The sequence below is a fragment of the Pyrgilauda ruficollis genome, unplaced genomic scaffold (assembly GCF_017590135.1).
Source record: "Pyrgilauda ruficollis isolate IOZ18807 unplaced genomic scaffold, ASM1759013v1 scaffold2, whole genome shotgun sequence".
NCBI classification, from domain to species: Eukaryota; Metazoa; Chordata; class Aves; order Passeriformes; family Passeridae; genus Pyrgilauda; species Pyrgilauda ruficollis.
The window spans coordinates 2995506-3014082 of NW_024519206.1; the positions used below are offsets into that span (position 1 = coordinate 2995506).

At 39.7% G+C, this 18577-nt stretch overlaps 1 protein-coding gene across 2 annotated transcripts in view; it reads left to right on the forward strand.

The window, feature by feature from the left end:
• Positions 1-216: 216 nt before the first annotated feature.
• The window catches only part of COL1A2 (collagen type I alpha 2 chain), a 39540-nt gene continuing 21179 nt past the window's right edge, over positions 217-18577 (forward strand). Inside the window, exons 1-21 of one of the 2 annotated variants that reach the window (XM_041466247.1) lie at positions 217-460; positions 2683-2693; positions 3309-3326; positions 4011-4046; positions 5684-5767; positions 7037-7093; positions 9200-9244; positions 9341-9394; positions 9701-9754; positions 10113-10166; positions 10693-10746; positions 11018-11071; positions 12792-12836; positions 13040-13093; positions 13200-13244; positions 15300-15353; positions 16487-16585; positions 16668-16712; positions 16821-16919; positions 17499-17552; positions 17652-17759. In XM_041466247.1, coding sequence (XP_041322181.1) covers positions 391-460; positions 2683-2693; positions 3309-3326; positions 4011-4046; positions 5684-5767; positions 7037-7093; positions 9200-9244; positions 9341-9394; positions 9701-9754; positions 10113-10166; positions 10693-10746; positions 11018-11071; positions 12792-12836; positions 13040-13093; positions 13200-13244; positions 15300-15353; positions 16487-16585; positions 16668-16712; positions 16821-16919; positions 17499-17552; positions 17652-17759 — 1194 coding nt within the window. In that variant the 5' untranslated portion in view covers positions 217-390. The remainder of the gene's footprint in view (positions 461-2682; positions 2694-3308; positions 3327-4010; positions 4047-5683; positions 5768-7036; positions 7094-9199; positions 9245-9340; positions 9395-9700; positions 9755-10112; positions 10167-10692; positions 10747-11017; positions 11072-12791; positions 12837-13039; positions 13094-13199; positions 13245-15299; positions 15354-16486; positions 16586-16667; positions 16713-16820; positions 16920-17498; positions 17553-17651; positions 17760-18577) is intronic. The other variant, XM_041466246.1, reaches the window with a different exon arrangement.

Consider the following 18577-nt stretch of genomic DNA (forward strand, 5'->3'; position numbering starts at 1 on the left):
AAAAGCGGGGCGAGAGGGGCGTGGGACGGCTGAAGAAAAGAAAAAAAAAAAAAAAAAAAAGAGACGACGAGTCAGATTTTCCTTCCGAAAGCCTCAGTGTCCACGTCCTCAAAGCATGGAACCAATTTAGCGTCGCCGCCCCCCCGCCGCTGCCGCTGCCAGGGCTGCTGTGGAGGGCTGGAGACAGGGGGCACGTGATGGCCTGGGCGGCGCCGGGACCCTCCTGCGGTATAAGTAGGGCGGACCGGGGCTGGGTTAATTTAGCGTCCCTGGCAGCAGGTTTCTGCTAAGGTTGGAGTTACTCCTCGAGACTGTATGCCTGCGTCCCACAGGCGATAGCTAACCAACCGACTCGGCACCACAAGGAGTCTGCATGTCTTGCAACTAGACATGCTCAGCTTTGTGGATACACGGATTTGGTTGCTGCTCGCAGTAACTTCATACCTAGCAACAGGCCAACGTAAGTGCTTTCCGCTTGCTTGTGGCAGGGGTGGTGGCAGGGGTGGCTGTCCGGCTCTGCGCTCTGTGCTTTGTCCCGACGCCCGCCCCACGCACGGCAGTCTGCAGGGAGTTGCTGCTTCCCAAACGATAGAGACCAGCTCAAAAACTGCCACCTCCGTAACAGATCAGACTCTAGATTATTTCTTTTTTTCCCTCAGAAAAAGATGGAAAATAGCCAACGAGATCCCCCTCTATGGGAAAAAAAAAAAAAAAAAAAAAAAAAAAAAAGGAAAAAAAAATAAAATAAAAGGGACCACGTCCTCCCCAGACGGGCTCGTACCTAGAGGAGGGCACAAAGCCTCGCCTTCAGCGCAGATGCTGCGAGGAGATAGAGATGCGGGCTGGGAGGAGAGTGCTTGCGGCGAGCGGAAGCACCCAGGCTGCACTTTTGTGAGACTTGAGGCGCGCTTTCCGAGGCAGGGAGCGGGGGAGCGGCGGCTCGTCCATCCACCCCTCCATCCATCCATCCCTCCATGCCTGCCCTCCCTCCGCGGGCCCCGAGCGGGGCCGGCTCCGCGCGCGAGGCGCCCCCTGCGGGCCGCTCGGGGCCAGCGCGGCGGGCTCGGGAGGAGCGCCGTGAGGGGCAGGAGGAGCGCGGCAGGGAAGGAGCAGCGCTCCGCTCCAGGGCGAAAAGGGAGCGCGGCTCCCCGAGGGCGCAGTGCAGCCCTCCGCCTCTAGCTGGATGAGGATGTGGTGTCCCCTCACCGCGGTCAGCGCACACACACACCCCGCACACTGAGATGGGAGGGAAACGCACCCCGACACTAGGCTGGGGGCGAAGTGGAGCCTTCCTGCAGGGCAGCGCCCTGTGAAGGGCCCCCCGAGCCCCTGGCCACCTGGCTTTGACCCAGAGTTTGGCTGCATTCCAGGGCGAAGGAGGGAGGGAGGAGCCGTGCGCTACCCGCTCCTGGCGCTGGGAGCCCCCGCGATGGTGCCCCCCGGGATGATGCTCCCCGGGAAGGTGCCCCCAGGGATGATGTCCCCCGGGATGATGTCCCCGTGGATGATGCCCCCCGGGAAGGTGCCCCGGGTGGCCCTCGCCGGAGCGGGAGACAGCGGCGGGGCCGTTCTGGACGGGCATTCTGGGGACATTCCCCCAATTCCGGTGACGGGAGGCAGCTGCGCCTTCGCAAAGGAGAGGGAGCGGCTCTTGTGGGGGTCCCCGAATCGATCACCCTGCGCTTCCCGCAGGGAGTTTGGGAAGGCGCCGCTGTCGCCGTCACCTGCGGGCAGTAATGGCTTTAGTTTTGTGTTGAGTTAGCGCTGGCTGGCTGTGTGTACTGCCGCGGAATTCCGGTGCTTTCAGCATTTCAGCGCTGTTACCTTATTCTGGACTGCGTGAATCATCCGAATTTAGTGTGATCATGCACTGCCAAAGTGACACGTTGTGGAAAAACGTCCAACAACCTGCTAGTTAGTGGTAATGTTAAATTGCTGGCATTCGAGTGTGATGTGAGACTCTTTTACTATGATGAGTTTAAGCCAAAATAGATTTTTAATTCCTTGAAATTAAGAAAGTCAGAAAATTTGTTTCTCCAACTAATGAAAAAAGTACATACTCACACTTAGCAGTGCATAACATACAGAGATGGTTATTTGTAATTTTGTGTTTCTTTAATAGCTTCAAACTGCTCTCTGTAACACAGTTTTACAGGAAAATATGGGAATAGAGATGTTTGGCTAGAACCTTTCCCTGTAAAAAGTGGGATTGGGCCATTTATCTGGAAATTTCCGATTACTCCTACAATTTAATATCTTCACATGTGTCAGTCTGCCTGGGTTTATTAATCTCTTGCATGAACACATATGTGGGAATACATAGGTGGGGGGGCTTTCAATGGAGGTATGTTGAAACGTATTTAGAGCAGGTTTATAGCTGATATCTGACTTTTTACTGTATCAGCCATATTACTTGTTTTGATTTAATTAGCAAGTCCATTTTGAATTTGAAATACATGACAATTTCACCCTTGAGTCTTTCCAGTATAAGATAATCATCTTAGCAGGAAGAAATTACATAAGGAAAATGTTTATTGCATTAAGGAAATCAACTAAATTGCATTTCAAATTAAAAGCAGAAAATTTAATTTTTAATTGAAAGCAAGTTTAAAATTTAAAACTTGTAAAATATTTGAATCCCTGCTCTAATTATCTCTTTTTTTCTTTCCCTTCTCTTTGCAGATGTGAGTCAGGTCAGTATAAATTTTTTATCTAATATATAACACTCCAGTTAACAGGCTAGGCTTCTCTTGGTGTGGCAGTATTATTTTCTAACATTCATTGCCAAGATGGTAATGGAAAAGTGGTGATTAGCTCCTGAAGGCACTGCCTGGAAAGGTACCCACCCCAATTTCACAAGTGGGACGGCCTTTTTGAGAGACTGCCTTCATAGGTGTAGAGACCGTGAGGAGAAAGTAACGGAGCAGTGCTCTTTGGACATTGTACCTGGCAGTTTGGGTTGGAGACTCTACTTTAAAGCTGGTTTTACAGTCTAAATTTCATTGCACAGTAAGATTATGAAAGAGCTCAGGTGTGACTTTTTTTTTAATTCTAATATTTTAGGCTGTAATAGCTATAAGATTGTCAGTCTTCGACACAACATTTTAATATAGTTACATGTATCTTTGCTGTATATAATCTCCTAGCCTTCAGTGTAATTTTAAATCACAGGGCATAGTTAAATATATTGGACTGAGAAAAATTATAATTATATAAGAAAATGAGTCTAAGTTTATGCATTATTTTAGTTCAAAATACTGGCAGAAATTGTAACTTTTTTTTTCATTCTCTTCCTTATTTTTTTCCAGCCATCTGCAGGACGCAAGGTAAGCATTTTACTTTTTCTTGTGTAGAAATAAAGATGATAACAGGTAGTCTTCAGCAGATTAATATTTTGTTGAATATTGGATGAAAGGAAAATTGGCTACCCTGCTTATTTTCAGTGTTCTTTGAAAATAGCAGTAGTGCTGAGATGAATTGGTAGGAAAAAAGGAGGAAATTATCAATGCAGCATTTTAACACCAGGGTAAATTCAAGTATTGAATCAAAGATGCCTCACCTGTGAGCAGAACTATGCCTACCAAGACCTAAATGGCATCAAAGTATCATTCTTATTTAAGGAGAGTTCCTTTGTAAAGATTTACATGGATTGAATAGTGCAGCAATATCCATACAGGTCTAAAAGGTTAAGTTGATTCTATATTATTTCTAAAAGTCACTGCTGTTAAATTAGAAATAGTTATTCAGTAGAAACAAGCCCCAATTTTGTAAGCACTTCTGTGGTCTGTGCAGTGAGCTTTTAATTCACACAACAGTGGCAGTGGCTAATCTATTTCCAGTAGATTATTGTGGACAAAAGTACACTTTCTGTGGAAAATAGCTGTTGGACCTGAATGTGCAGCCCTCTTTTCCTTTTTAATGTACACTAATTTTTCTTAATGTGTCTGTTTCTCTGTATTGTCCTGGAAAATTTCCGCAGTAACTCATTGAGTGTTATTTTCTTCCGGCAGGGCCCTAGAGGAGACAAAGGGCCACAGGGAGAAAGGGTAAGGAATTAGATTGACATTTACTTGTGATCTTTGAACAGTAGTTGTTGAAAGACCAATAGGAGAAAACTAAGTTTAAGCATTCTGTGAGATCAAATGATTGTACCTGTAGAAGCTTGCATGTGCAATTTAATTTAAAAAAGAAAACAAGTTACATATGTACCAAATTCAGCCTAATTATGGTCATTGTGCCTGAGCAGATATGGTTGAGATCATAGGGCAGCCTAGCTCTTCAAGTGATGATTTGAAAAATGTTTTTCCAGCTGTTCACAGTGGAAATAACACATAGAAATGCAGAGGGAAAAGTTGACATGTAATCTTTGAATAATATGGTGTATGGGCAAGCTCTCTACATAAAACCTGAATAGACTAAGCCGGTTTTGAAGATAATTTGTTATCTGTGCCTCCAACGATGTTTTGGAAAAGCTCTTTTCATGGCAGCTGGGCATTTGTTATCTACCTTCTGCTAGTCAAAGAGGATGTTATACTGCTGAAGGCTCTACCATAAAAGTAACCATAAATAAGGACAGTTGAAGAATTTAATTGTAATGTTCATTCATATTGATCATATCTGCTTTTATAGTTTGCTTCTGCATCATTGCTGCTTTTGTAAAGTGGTATTCTGAACTTCACATACTTGTCCGGGTTGTGTGTAGTTATGTGTATTTTTTTCTATCATCTGAAAATGAAAATTCCATAGTACTGATGAGGGAGCTCTTGAAGATTTCTGAGATCATAGTGTGCTGACAAATGTAATGGAAACTATTAGGAAGATTATATCAGTGTGGTCAGTTGGATGTTTGCTTTAGGCTGCCGCTAACTAAATTTGTTTAGTGAAAGGACATGCTTTCTTTGTTCTGAAGGCAACAAGCCTAATTCTGCTCCTTTAGAAATCCATTTATTATTGATTTCATTAAGTACTGAACTGGGTCCAAAAAAGTGAACAAATTAAATACCTCACATCAATTGCCATGATGCCAAAACTTCACCAGCTTTATGTACTGAGGATGAAAAATGTAAGGACAAATGTTAGTGGACTGAACACAGGTAATTTCAACCTGTTGTAAAAGTTCTGACAGTGGTAGCAGATGGATGGTTTCAAAAACCTGTAGAAGAGCACTGCTAAACTTTAATTGGATTTGCAGTTATACCAGTAAATTGTCTATACTGATTAAAAAACTGGCGTTGGACTTACTCTGGATCCATGTTAACTCATATCAGTAGGACTGACCTTTTCTAATGCTCAGCTGGTCAAACTTTAGGCTCTCAATAACAGCATCTGCCAGGCTGTGTGGGTCCACATGGGTCACTTGGGCTTCGTAGGTCCAAAGTTTGTCGCTTAAGATGAAGCTTCCCATTTTGGACATTATGCTTTGGTAGTGTGAATCCAATATTGCCCCTGTAAATCTTCTCAAATACAAAGCTCCACTACATATCTGATACAAGGTGTAGCAAGGTAACATAAAATCAGACTATATTTATTTTCTCAAGTTATGCATTTATTGAAACTATTTATTGAAATGTATGGCACTGCTGTAGGGTGTGCTGTGGGTGCCTGGTTGTTAATGAACTTACCACATCAGTGATTTCTTCAGCCACTTCTAATTTTCACCGTAAAATTCTCTTTTTAACTCTAGGGTCCACCAGGTCCACCAGGCAGGGATGGTGAAGATGGTCTACCAGGTCCTCCAGGGCCCCCTGGTCCTCCAGGTCTTGGCGGAGTAAGGCATCCAAACTTTCTATTACCAGAACTCATGAGCTGTGCTTTGTAACCAAGGCAAAATTCATATCTGCTGGAAAGCACTGTTGTTGAATTGAAGAGTGGAAGAAACATTCTCTTGCGAGCCATAAGAAATTGAAGGCCCAGTTCCAATGAAACCCTCCTTGGGTCTATATATTCCATGGAAAATTTGGATTCTGTATTCAACAGGAACTTAGGAAGAAGAGCAAATCAACCCTGTTATTTAGCATTAAACTTACACAGCAATAATGTGTATGGGTTAGGCATCAACTAAATGAAACCAGTGCTGTTAAGTAGATGGGGAAAAGAAACCTTTGTGGTTGGATTCAAGAGACAGCAACTGTATTGGAATAAGCAAAGAAGACAACTCCTTAAGCTAAAAATCAATTAAAAGAGCTATAGAATTTTAAGAGTATTGCCCTTTAGAAATTTTTCTTTATATCTGTATTCATACTGCAGAACTGTAAATGGGCTGTGCACACGTTGTGCACCGGTGTCCATCATGTACTCTCTGCAGAATGCTGAATTTAACTCTTTGCTTGACATTAGCTACATAGGGACCATAAAGACATAGACAGTGTTGTACTGATCAAGTTTAGTAAGTCCTTTTGCATGGAAAAATACTCTTTTTTACTTCAATACTTTATTTTGCTAGTTGCAAATATCAAACTGCTTTCATTTTTTTTATGTCAATATGTCAATGAAACAAGCAAGAAAAGGGGGTTTGATTGTGTTGTGGAGAATCTTTTTGTATTTTGATAAAATGTCAAAAATCCATTGCAGTGTTTCTGAGGCTACATGCTCCTCAGATGTTTCTGAAACTGAAGGGCCCACCTCATGCAATAGCTACTCAGGGCCGGTACATTAATTTTACTTATGCATATTTTTTCACTGCTTTGCTTAACTTCCTTCATTGGAAATTAGGCAGAATAATTTGAGAGTTTCAAGAAAGTTTTCAGTTTTAAATGAGCACTGAATTTATATTCCTATTGAATGCCTCTCTATCACTTCTGCAGAGATATTCAGGTTTGAAAGGGCCTTCCCAGTAAAATCAAGTCTTTTTGGAAACAAGTGAATAGAAATGTATTTATAATAGGGCTATATTTACTGAGTTATATGTATGCTGCTTTAACAAACCTCACAACAAGTATAACAAATCAGATTATATTTAGATACAGAATGTTGATTATAAATAGTGTTTCAAGTAAAGTTTTTAGTATTTTGATTTCAATATTTTTATTATCTACAGAACTTCGCTGCTCAGTATGATCCATCTAAAGCAGCAGATTTTGGCCCAGGACCTATGGTAGGTACATGACATAGCACTTGATAACTCACATGAATAATGTGTTTAGTGTTTTCCTTTAATTCAGCTGCATCCATGAAAAACATAGTGTTAAAATTGGTAGTTTGATCATATATTGACTCAGACTGGAAACTGATCCTTTAATATAGGATGATGATAAGTGTTTTAAATAGTCTGAGGGTTTGAAATATGGTCTTGAATCTGAATATTTTTCTTGAATATAGCACTGCTGGGTCTTGTGCTTTAACTCTGTTTATCGACCACACTGTTATGATTCAATGAATCTCGTAATCTGATGTTAGATAATACATGTACTCTGAGATATTACTTGACCCATATTGAGACAGAAGATTGTGTTTTAGGGATGAGATTAACTGTAAAGCTGCTCTCTACAGCAGACACAGGCCTAAAAAGTAACTCAGCATTTTGGCTCCAGTTGGTGATGATTTTTCCTCCATGGCTGTAAACTCTTTTGATACCCTTGGATTGCACAGGTTTTTTAGGAAATTGGCCACCACATTTCGTTCTCAACATCAGAATGTTAGTACTTGGTACTGTGAGGCTGTTCTGAGGAGGACCCTATAGTCACTGTATACTACGTACAAATGAAATTTAAGGGGTCTATTGCCACTCCATATGAACTTTTAACCCTTCCTTATGTTAGCAAATATTTTCTGTATACAAAGGTAGCAGAATATGAGTAAAATTCACCACACACACTGATGTCACAGACAGTGCATCTGATGGGTGAGCAGCAGGATGAAGGATGACCAGGATTATTCTGGGTCAAGTGCTTGCTTCCACTTCCAAAAACACTCTTAATATTAAATGGATTTTGGAAAACACTTTGGCATCCATTTAGTTAAGAAATATAGAAAATAGGAGTACCTTCAATGAAGTTCTGCCCTCAGTGTCTGATGATGGATCAGAAAACATAGATGAGGATTTGTCTGAGGTGTCACCATTTCTGTATTCCAATTTTTGAGTCAGTTAGGTTCATTTGACAGAAACAGCAGTAGAATCTACCTATTGTGAGGAATTTTTAAGTTTCACATATTTATTTTATAAATAATGTGTAAACTTCAGGAAGGGAAAATTAGTTATAGAATAGAATTTGAGAAGAAATTCACAGGGTTTATGCTGCACATATGATTTAGACTGTCTAGAAACCATTATTTTTCCTAGAATTACTGAATATTTTCATATCCACAACATTAACTTCCATGAGTAAATGTCTGTAATTAATGTGCATTTATTCCTCTTAATAAAAGGTTTTCAGTTTTATGGAAAAGCTACATAAAACACTGAAAAGTTGGCATATGATTTTAGTGTTGTAATGAGAAAATCTAAAAGACTTTCAGAGAAAGCTTTAAAACCAATTTAAAACATAATTATATCTGTTGAAATGTCTCCTAAATAATTTTTTTGGGCTTCAGAAGTGTAAGTTAAAATTTCAGTTTGCAATTGTTTGCTTGCTTAGTAAACCTTAATATAACTGTTAAGAGAGTGCACTAATCTGTGGAAATTGCCTTTTTAGAAGTGATTTTTCTCATCCCATATTTTCAAAATGCATATAAATTCTAAATAATATCAAGGAAAGTGTATTAGTGACTTATTTTGCAAGTGAATATGAAGATAATTTAATAAACACCAGAAAACAATGAAATATTTAAATAGAAGTAGATAATTATTGGAAATAGATGTATACACAATATGTATAAGAGCCTTTCATGATGTGTTATGACCATCATCTGTAAACATTTCTGCACAGGAAGGGTAGAGGGAAGAATGCAAAACAGAATGAACCAGTTCACTTTCTAACACGCCAGAATAGATTAAGAAGATGAACCATGATGTTCACAGCCATAATGGTACATTTCTAATCATCCCACTGGATTCTGTGATGGTTTGTTATCATTAGATGTTTGCACTTGGACTGCCTGTGCAAATTCATGCTGACCTCTTAACTTCCTCTAATTTCCCTTGAACATTGCACATTGGAAACTGTGATACTAACTATGTTTTAGGAATGCTGGGAATTGGTGTTATAGATGAGTTTATATAATTGTGATGTTTTTAAAAAGATCTTGTGATTTTCTTGCCTAGGGTTTAATGGGACCCAGAGGCCCACCTGGAGCATCTGGACCCCCTGTGAGTACAGTCTTCTCTCTCCTACTGACATTGACATACCTGCAAAATTGCAAATTGTCTTGTTTGGAAACCAATAATATCTCCCTCATTTTCTAGGGTCCTCCTGGTTTCCAAGGTCTTCCTGGTGAGCCTGGTGAACCTGGTCAAACAGTAAGTAAAGATCACACACAGACGCTGCTAGCATTAGGAATAGCACACCAAAGTAGGCTTGTAATGCTTAGGCCCATGCCTCCTACCCATATGCACTTCTCTGAACATTTGGATACTCCTGCTTGATCCTGTTACAGAAGCAGAGCTGAACTCAGATTCCAGCTCTCTCCACTTGGAGTCATAAAGTGCAAATTCAATTAGGCTCCAATTATGCCCCAACTCGAGTCAGAAAACAGTGTATACGTATATGTATGTGTATATGTATATGAAGACTGCTTCAAGTAATTCTCAATCTATTTTTGACAGGGTCCCCAGGGTCCTCGTGGTCCCCCTGGTCCTCCAGGAAAGGCTGGTGAAGACGTAAGTGGTTATTAAATGTTACTCATCTCTTTCGAGGTGGTGATTCAATTCTAACAACCAGATTATTGTTAAGCTAAGTATTCCATTGACCACATTTTATACATTGCTAAATAAATAAAGCCCTGAAATAATTACAAGAGATACTGGAAATGTACAGAATATTGGATAACTTCCAAACCACTCTAAATACATTATTTAACTGCCTGGATACAGGGAGAAGAAAACTTAAAAGTTAAGAATCACCCTGTATTTATGGAAAAAGAGAAGCCTTGCCAATGTAATTTCTTTTCTGTTAGTGGTTTGTGTTGCTGTTTTACAAATGCTTTCCTTCTTAGTGCATCTTTATTGCATTTTGTAGGGTCACCCTGGCAAACCTGGAAGACCTGGTGAGAGGGGTGTTGCTGGACCTCAGGTGTGTAGTGATCTTCTGGATACAATAAAACCAGTTCACTAATCAATGAAACCTAACAACCTTTCTGAATTTCACCACATTAATAGTCTAGTAATATTCCTTATATGGATTAATACAATTTCAGTCCTTACCTGCTGGGATATCATATAGCTGTGTTTTTATTTTGTTTCCCTACCTCATTCCCACTAAAGCTAGTGATGAGTAACAGAAGTGGCATAACAGTAACAGAAGTGTGAGGGATTGCACAGGTAACCAGGCACCTTGGCATAGAAAGTTAAAAAAGCTGTGCTGTCACATCGTAATGCATGAAATTTCTGAGATTCAGAACTGGAAAAATCAGGTTGATTACTGTTAGTCTTGAAACAAGTCTTGTCCTGAGAGGATAGGATCTGGATTCTATTCCTTACTTGAATGATAATGACCCAAATCTACTTGTTAGTTTTATTGGAAGACTTATTCATCATCTTTCCTTTTAACTGCAGTCTATAATATGAGATACAATCATTCTTGCACTGTGTGTTTTTAGGGTGCTCGTGGTTTCCCTGGAACTCCTGGTCTGCCTGGCTTTAAGGGAATTAGGGTGAGTACATATATACTTTTCCCTGAATATTCGATATTTAACATCACTGCAACACACTGAAAACCCCTGGAAATCCTCTGCAAGTGAAGAGTGCATGAACCTCTTCAAAGTTTTTTATATTGCCTGATATAAATTACTTTTGAAAAATCAGAAGATTGTATTAAGAAACAGTTTTGTGTGGGAGGAAAGTTTTATGTTATAAGACTAAGAATTTGTATAAAGCTATTTGAGAGAAAATATGTATCAATATTTATTTTTCTACTCAATATAGGGACACAATGGTCTGGATGGTCAAAAGGGACAACCTGGTACTCCTGGCACCAAGGTAAAGACAATCTAAAAATGTAGGATGCATTTGTAGCTCTTCCTAGCAAAAGACATGTGAAGCCCCATCCAATCAGTTGTCCATGTTGCCATTAAACATTGCCCAGCTGCAGTAATCTAGAAGTCAGTGGATCCATGTAGAACAAATACATGGGCCTTGTCATAAGAAAACCTTCCTGGGACCTTAGTCTCAAGCCCTCAATCAGGTTGTAAGCAAGTTATTACTTTCAGTGAATAAAGGCTGTAGAATTGGGCTCTTAATGAAGTGATTCAGCAGCACTTCAGACTGATTTTGCTATCTCTGCTCTTCTCTGGATTGTATTCTACATTTGTGTAGGTTTTTTAAAGCATGCTAAAATGAAAACATCTCATTTTCCTACAAAACTCTATTGTGTGAGACACATGATCAGTGTAAGGCTTCCTGCTAAAAATTTGTATACATGCAGTGCTTTTCTGAGTTAAGGCTATTTGATCCTCACAGTCTTTTTTCTTTTTATTGTCTTCACATTGGAGCACATTTGAACACTAGCCTTAAAAAAACCCTTAATAATATATTCTGAAATATAGTCTAGGAACCTCTATGGTAAACTCTTTGTCTTTTAGTTTTTCTTCTCCCATTCTACCTCAGTGCCTAATATCAGTGTTCTTGAAAAATTTACTGTTGCATCATTGTGTTATAGGAAATCCTGACATTCACAGGGGATTTATATTCACAGACTTCTAATAAAACAACAAAAAACTCAAATACTAATACTCCATCTTGCTTTGTTTCTAAGAGCTTAGCACTACTTGGTTATAGGGTTTTTAGTTGTAACATAACAATCTTCAATATCACTGCAAGTTGTTAACCTTCAGAAAAAGTTTACATGACAAAGTCTGTCCAGTCACTGGAGACTCAAAGCAGATGAAGCACATAAGTAAAGGACAGAACAGTTACTAGTAAGAGTGCTAGAAAACACCAGCATGTTAAATCAAGGTTGTTCATGATATAACCATGCTGAAAGCAGCAATGAAGGCAAAAACTTGCTCTCTTTGCAGCATTTAAGACCAGGTGCATTCAGGTATATTCAGGATACAAGCACTTGTATCCTGAATATACCTGAATGACAAATCTTGTCATTGTAGACCAGCCTAGACCGGTTGAGAAGGCTGTTGAGAATACAGTAGTGAAGGGAGAAGAGCCAGGTATTAATGGCTGTTGCTCAAATACCTATTATTGTTAGTCTTAAGTTAAAAATACCTGAGGCAGATCCTTATTTTAAGTCATTTGAGAGGATTTTGTCAACTTACACTAAGGCAAGAGAAAGCATCATTCTGCTTCTGCTCTAGCTAAAAAGCAGCTGCTGATTGATCTGGATTTGTAGTTGACTATCCATATCCAATCTCTTAAATGTGTACTACAGAGTAAATGTCAGCATAAAGAAAGGGGGTGAAGAAAGCTGAGCAAGTGACACAACTTTCTCTGGCCCTCCCCTTCTAAAAGGATTCCATCAGGCCGTGTTCCAGTATATGCAGGGACAGTTGCAGCCTCTGCACCCTCAGGACTTGATGTGCTATTATGGTATAGTGTGATGCAGAAACATGGACAGTGTTGTGTTATAAAATGCTACAGAAGACACAGAAAGTGGGATCCAGTAGCTGAAAATCTCTCTGATAGTGTTAGACTATCTGTCCAAAGCATTCTGTAAGTAACTCAAGCCTCCAAACTTTCTTTTTCATAGGGAGAGCCTGGTGCCCCTGGTGAAAATGGTACCCCAGGACAACCTGTAAGTATTCACTGCTGCTGTGGGAAAGTATAATTTGATAGATTAAGTTCAGCCAGCATTTTCTTCAATATTTGTCATTATTGACACTCCAGATACCCAGATATTCTAATGTAATAGTAATAAGACTTAGCAGAGGGAAAGATCTCTATATATCTATGTTCAATGAAAACATATAAATGAGTTAATTTAATTTTTCTTTCAAGGGTGCTCGTGGTCTCCCTGGCGAGAGAGGAAGAGTAGGTGCCCCTGGACCAGCTGTAAGTGGCTTCCCATCTGTCTGTCATCATATAGCAGCCACTTACTGTGGCTTCCTCTGATATTCAATTCTCTTTTTAAACTATTTATCATGTTCTTTCCTCACAGGGTGCTCGTGGAAGTGATGGCAGCGCTGGCCCCACTGGACCTGCTGTAAGTTTCAGTCTTGCTTTTTGACAGCCTGGTTCCATTAGGCTTTGTGCTTCTTTTCCTGTTTTTAGAGGATTTCTTGGGCTTTTAAGAAGTTTATTGTGTTGATGTTTTTAGCATAGTTCTTTGTTGCTTATCAGACCATCACAAAGAGAATTAGTGAAACATACATCCTTTGCAGACTTTATCATGAGAGCCTCAGGATTTATGTTAAACACATCCATATCAAAGGAACCAAATATTCTCTTGTTTCCACTGGTGATTTCATGAGGTTTTCCAGCACATCTCACTGGGAAATACCCAGTGCACAGAATTCTCATTTCCAACAGTCTAACAGAATAATTCTCATCCAAAAGCTGAAGAGACTTTCTACTTTTTAACAGATGCATACCATGCAAGTGCTACAAATGACTATAAATACATTCCATGCAAGTGTTACAGATGGCTATAATTATATACATCCTGTAAATTATATTTGCACAACAGGGCACAGCTTTGCACCTGCAGGCACTAGCCTTCTTCATTCACCACTGATACCTGAGTTGTGAGCTAGTGTGAAAGGCCAGCAAGATCCAACTCTCCAGATCTGACTGGTAAACAGTAACTATTCTAATAAGAGTTAATCCAGTGCAGATTTGTCTGTTTAAAAGGAATTAGTGTTGCCATAATTTACCCCTGACTTCAGAAACCTCATTTATCTCAGCCACATAAATCTGAGTACAAGGATATAGTTTTGAAACTATAAAAAAAATCTGGAATGCAGCAGAACAATAGTAATAACAGTTAATAGGGTTTTTTTCTTCCTACCTTCAAAAATTGAGACCATGATAAAGCTGTACTTGATTCTGTTTTGCCAAAGTTGATTTTAATACCCCTTGTCACTTCAAACACCTGTTGTGATTTAACAGAGTAGAATGTGAGCATGGCTGAGAGTTTCTCTTATGTTCTTTCATATGTGATTGGGCAGTTAAATTGCAGGCAAATAAAAATCTTACAGCTAAGATCTTATGTGGTAGCACCAAAACATTTTAGCTGAAGACATTTTGAATTAAGGTAGTTGAGTTGCTATAGAAAAAATGTTCTGAAGCTGTCAATTGTAATAGATTGTTATTCACACTGGGCACAGTGTTGTGCTATGTCCCAGTGTATGTCCCAGGCTGAAGTTATTTGTCACATACTTAGGTTATGATACCTTAAATATTCTGCAAAGCAGTTGTTAACACTCATTTTTTAAAATGAAAACAGAAATAATGTTTTGTCCTTCTTTCCACTTGAAATTTAAAATGTTAAAAAGTCATTACAATGAAAATTCTGGAAGTTTATGCTTTCACACATATGCTATAGGGCATTTGGTCCTTTTTTTTTTTTTTTTTTGCTTATGCAAAACTAGTGACAATTCCAGATACCCCCTTTATAACAGAGTCGGTTGTATAATGTCTGAATCCTCTTTGTCATACCAGCTGGCATGTTTTATTATCTTGGATTTGTGAAGTAGTTTCATTACAAATATTTCTCGCTGAAATATGTTAGCTCACAAAAAAATAGATACTGATTCTCAATATCAATTAATGAGTTGGTTTTTAAATTAATAATTGAAGAAAAACTATCCCTTTTTAATTTGTATGAATTAAAAATTAAGGCTGTGAATCCATCAGTGTATCTTCTCTTGTAATGTCTGGTGCATTGGAACTTGGTCCCAATGTAATTATAAATCTCACAGCAACAGGTAAACATAGTAGAATCAGTCATCTTGCCTTGCAGATGCCTGCCTCTGCTCATCCTCTGTTTGTTCTTTCTCAGGTGTTTGGCCTCAAGGCAAGGTTTTACCAATTCTTGCTTAATTTGCACTGCAAATGTTGTTTAAGCACTCACCTGGCTCTTAACTGTTTGTAGTGAGTCAAATCTGTCAGTCTGGAACTGCAAAAGGCAACTAGCATGCTGAGGGGTAATGTGTGGAATAAGTAAATGTGCATTTTTGTAATCTGGTTACTTCAACAAGCAAGATCTTTCTGTTGTCACTGAATACCTTCACGCAACTGTTTCCCTTTCACTTCCCAGGGCCCTATTGGTGCTGCTGGTCCTCCAGGCTTCCCAGGTGCTCCTGGTGCTAAGGTATGAACATCTGCTTCTACTGGTACATTTGATAGTGAAGATGGAATGTACTAAGCAGAGTTTCTATGCAGCAGAAAAACCCCATCCTCTGTGAACTAAGAGTGCTTTCTTTTAGTTACTCTAGGGATTCATCCTCATCCTGATCTGTATTTGGAGAACATCAGATATGAATGCTAATTTAAAAGTCAGCATTTACTTCACAGCTGAAGATTGAAGCTGAGCAGGTTCAGGAAGACACATAAGCCTTTTACTGCTTCCTATGTGGGGCACTTTACAAGGGTGACATGAATCATTGTAAATAAGTGAGGCAGCAGTTAACATCACTTTACAGAAATAGTGGAGGATGAAGAAGCTGTATTTGAATATTGGGCTAGTTCCAATCTAAGTCTCTGAAATTACAATGCAAAATTTGCTTTAAAATTTTTCATGTTTTGGGCAGTATGATTTTGCTCTTGCAGACTATAATTTAAATTATTCACTTAATTGCTCAAATCTTAGCATTTTTTACCTGGGTAAGAGCCTCAATAGTTTGAGTGACCAAGGAAGGACAGAGCATTTGAGGAAAGAGTATTGCATATATTTAATTTACAAATTTTGCTGACCATTTGTCATAAAATCCATGTCATTATATTCAGGTTCTTGTAGTAAACTTAGGGAATATAACCTTCTGAAAATAAAAGCAAGAACCTTTTTTTTTTGTCATTTACTCCATTGTGAACACTATCATATGCACTCTGATCAGGCATAATTTTGCATTTTGCATCTATGCAAATGGCATCTGAAAGTACAAGATAATGACCAGTTAGGTCTCATGTACTGTGGCACCTCAGGCCAGTTCTAGAGGCACGTGGAGGCAAATGAGACTGGAATTCTAATTCTGATTTTTTTGGTCAACCTTCTAGGTAAGCATCAGTTTTCCCTGTCTTATCCATTACCTTAGATGGAGCCTAAATAGACATCCCAACCTGAGTGCTTTTAAAATCTATTAAAAGCTCTCAGCTGCTTGGTTTCCTGGCCTCTGAAGTGGGAACACACAAATATGATTATCTTCGTGCCAGGCTGATACAGGATTGCTTCACTCTTGCCATAAGACTGTGTACACTGATAGAGGGCTCTGTCCTTCTCTCCAACAGGGTGAAATCGGACCTGCTGGTAATGTTGGTCCTAGTGGTCCTGCTGGCCCAAGAGGAGAGATTGGACTTCCTGGTTCTAGTGGTCCTGTTGGCCCTCCAGTGAGTAACTTGCCAGGCTTTATCTGTGAAATGTGTTCACTTTTGATTTTTAATTAACCAGTATTGTTACCTTTCTTAACAGGGCAACCCCGGTGCTAATGGTCTTCCAGGGGCTAAAGGTGCAGCTGTAAGTACAACTGCACTCACACGTGCTTCCTCTAAAAAAGCCCAATTCAGTTAATGCAGCAGAAAAGACAATGGGTTCACAATACCTTTTTTCCCCTCTGTTGGACAGGGTCTTCCTGGTGTTGCTGGTGCTCCTGGTCTGCCTGGTCCCCGTGGTATTCTTGGTCCTCCTGGTCCTGCTGGTCCTAGTGGTGCTAGAGGACTTGTTGTAAGTGACCTCTTATATTGCATGTATTTGAAAACCAGACACAGTGTCCACAGTTGTAAAAGATCTCTGGACATGTTTTTGTTACAGTGCAGACATCTTTTCTTGATGCACTGTACTAGAACATTGTAGAACAATTTCTGTGTCTCATTACTTGCTTTAGATGCTGAGACTGAAAAGCTTCACTTTGCACTCCCCATAAGTGCAAGGAGTAGTTGGACTCAGTGATCCTTGTGGGTCCCATTCAGTGCAGAATATTATGTGACTGTGAAGCTCTGTCCATGTTGATAGCACTGAGAGAGATGTGGCAGCAATGTCAAAACTAGGCCCTCAGTGGGTAGAGGAACCAGCCCTAAATGTGTCATTGTTCAATACTGCCATTTCTAAGCACCTTTAACATGTTTGGTTTTGTGCCTTTTAAGTCAAAAATACAGTCATGCTCACTGGCCATTTTCACAAGAGAGGGAGGCATGCCATTAGGTGATAAAATAAATTTTTAATTCATTAATAAACTCTCCAGGTAGAGGAGGGATTTTTGGAATGATGCCTAATTCTGTCATCTCTTTTTGTTTCGGACTCTAGGGTGAACCAGGCCCCGCTGGTGCCAAGGGAGAAAGTGGTATGAAGGGTGAGCCTGTAAGTATGGCAAAATGTGAAGGCTTTTTCAATCAAAAGCCTGATAATATCTGCAACACGGTGTCTGATCTGTTCTTTTTCTCTGTTTGTTCAAAATAGGGTGCTGCTGGACCTGCTGGCCCTCCTGGCCCTAGTGGTGAGGAAGGCAAGAGAGGCAGCCCTGGTGAACCTGGCTCTGCTGGTCCCCCAGGCCCTGCTGGTCTGAGAGTAGGTTTTCTTTTCATGTTCCAGAGTTAGAAGGAAAAAGGAAAGTGGAAATCAATCTAGAGTCCCACAGGCAAATTAAATAATTATGGGTAATTAAATTGCCATTAATGCTGCTAAGCAGTGATAATTTTCAATTCTTTTGATTAGTTGGGACCAAACCCATTTTGGCTTTGCATTAATGCTTGTTTACTCTCTTATTTCTGAAGTATTTAGAGATGGCTTTGATTAATCCACTATTTAATATTTAGTGAATTATCTTCTGATTATTCTTAAAAGTTTGTGATGGGATTTAACTGCTTAAAACTGGTAATGGGCTCACACATAATGGGGGACAAAAGCTTTAAATTCATTGTCTTCAAGGATGCCTAGTAAACTTTTCACTGGGTGAGAAAGCCACTCCATGAAGTTCAGGAAGCATGTAGCTTCATGAAGGAAGAGAATTCAGGGAAAATTATAAGAAAAATGGTAGCGCTTTCCCCAGATTTTTTTTTTTTTTTTTCCAGAGATAAAGAATTCAGAGTCAGTAACTCTCTACAGGGAATGTGGAACTGTGTGGGGCATGTTGTGGCATCCTAGCTGCTGGCTAGAGATACTATTAGTTACAATGAACACTGAAAATTATACAGATTAGAATTTAAAGAAATACACAGGAAGTGAGAGGGATTTCTTTCAGAATACCTATTTACACTGAGGTGTGTGTGCTTAAAGCTGCTCCTACCTCAAATTCAGCAGACCTGGTTGGAAGGCTGAAATCTGGTAGGCACTACACACCTCACAGGAACAGATTTATTTCTTTCCCTGTCTTGATTCATTTTGTG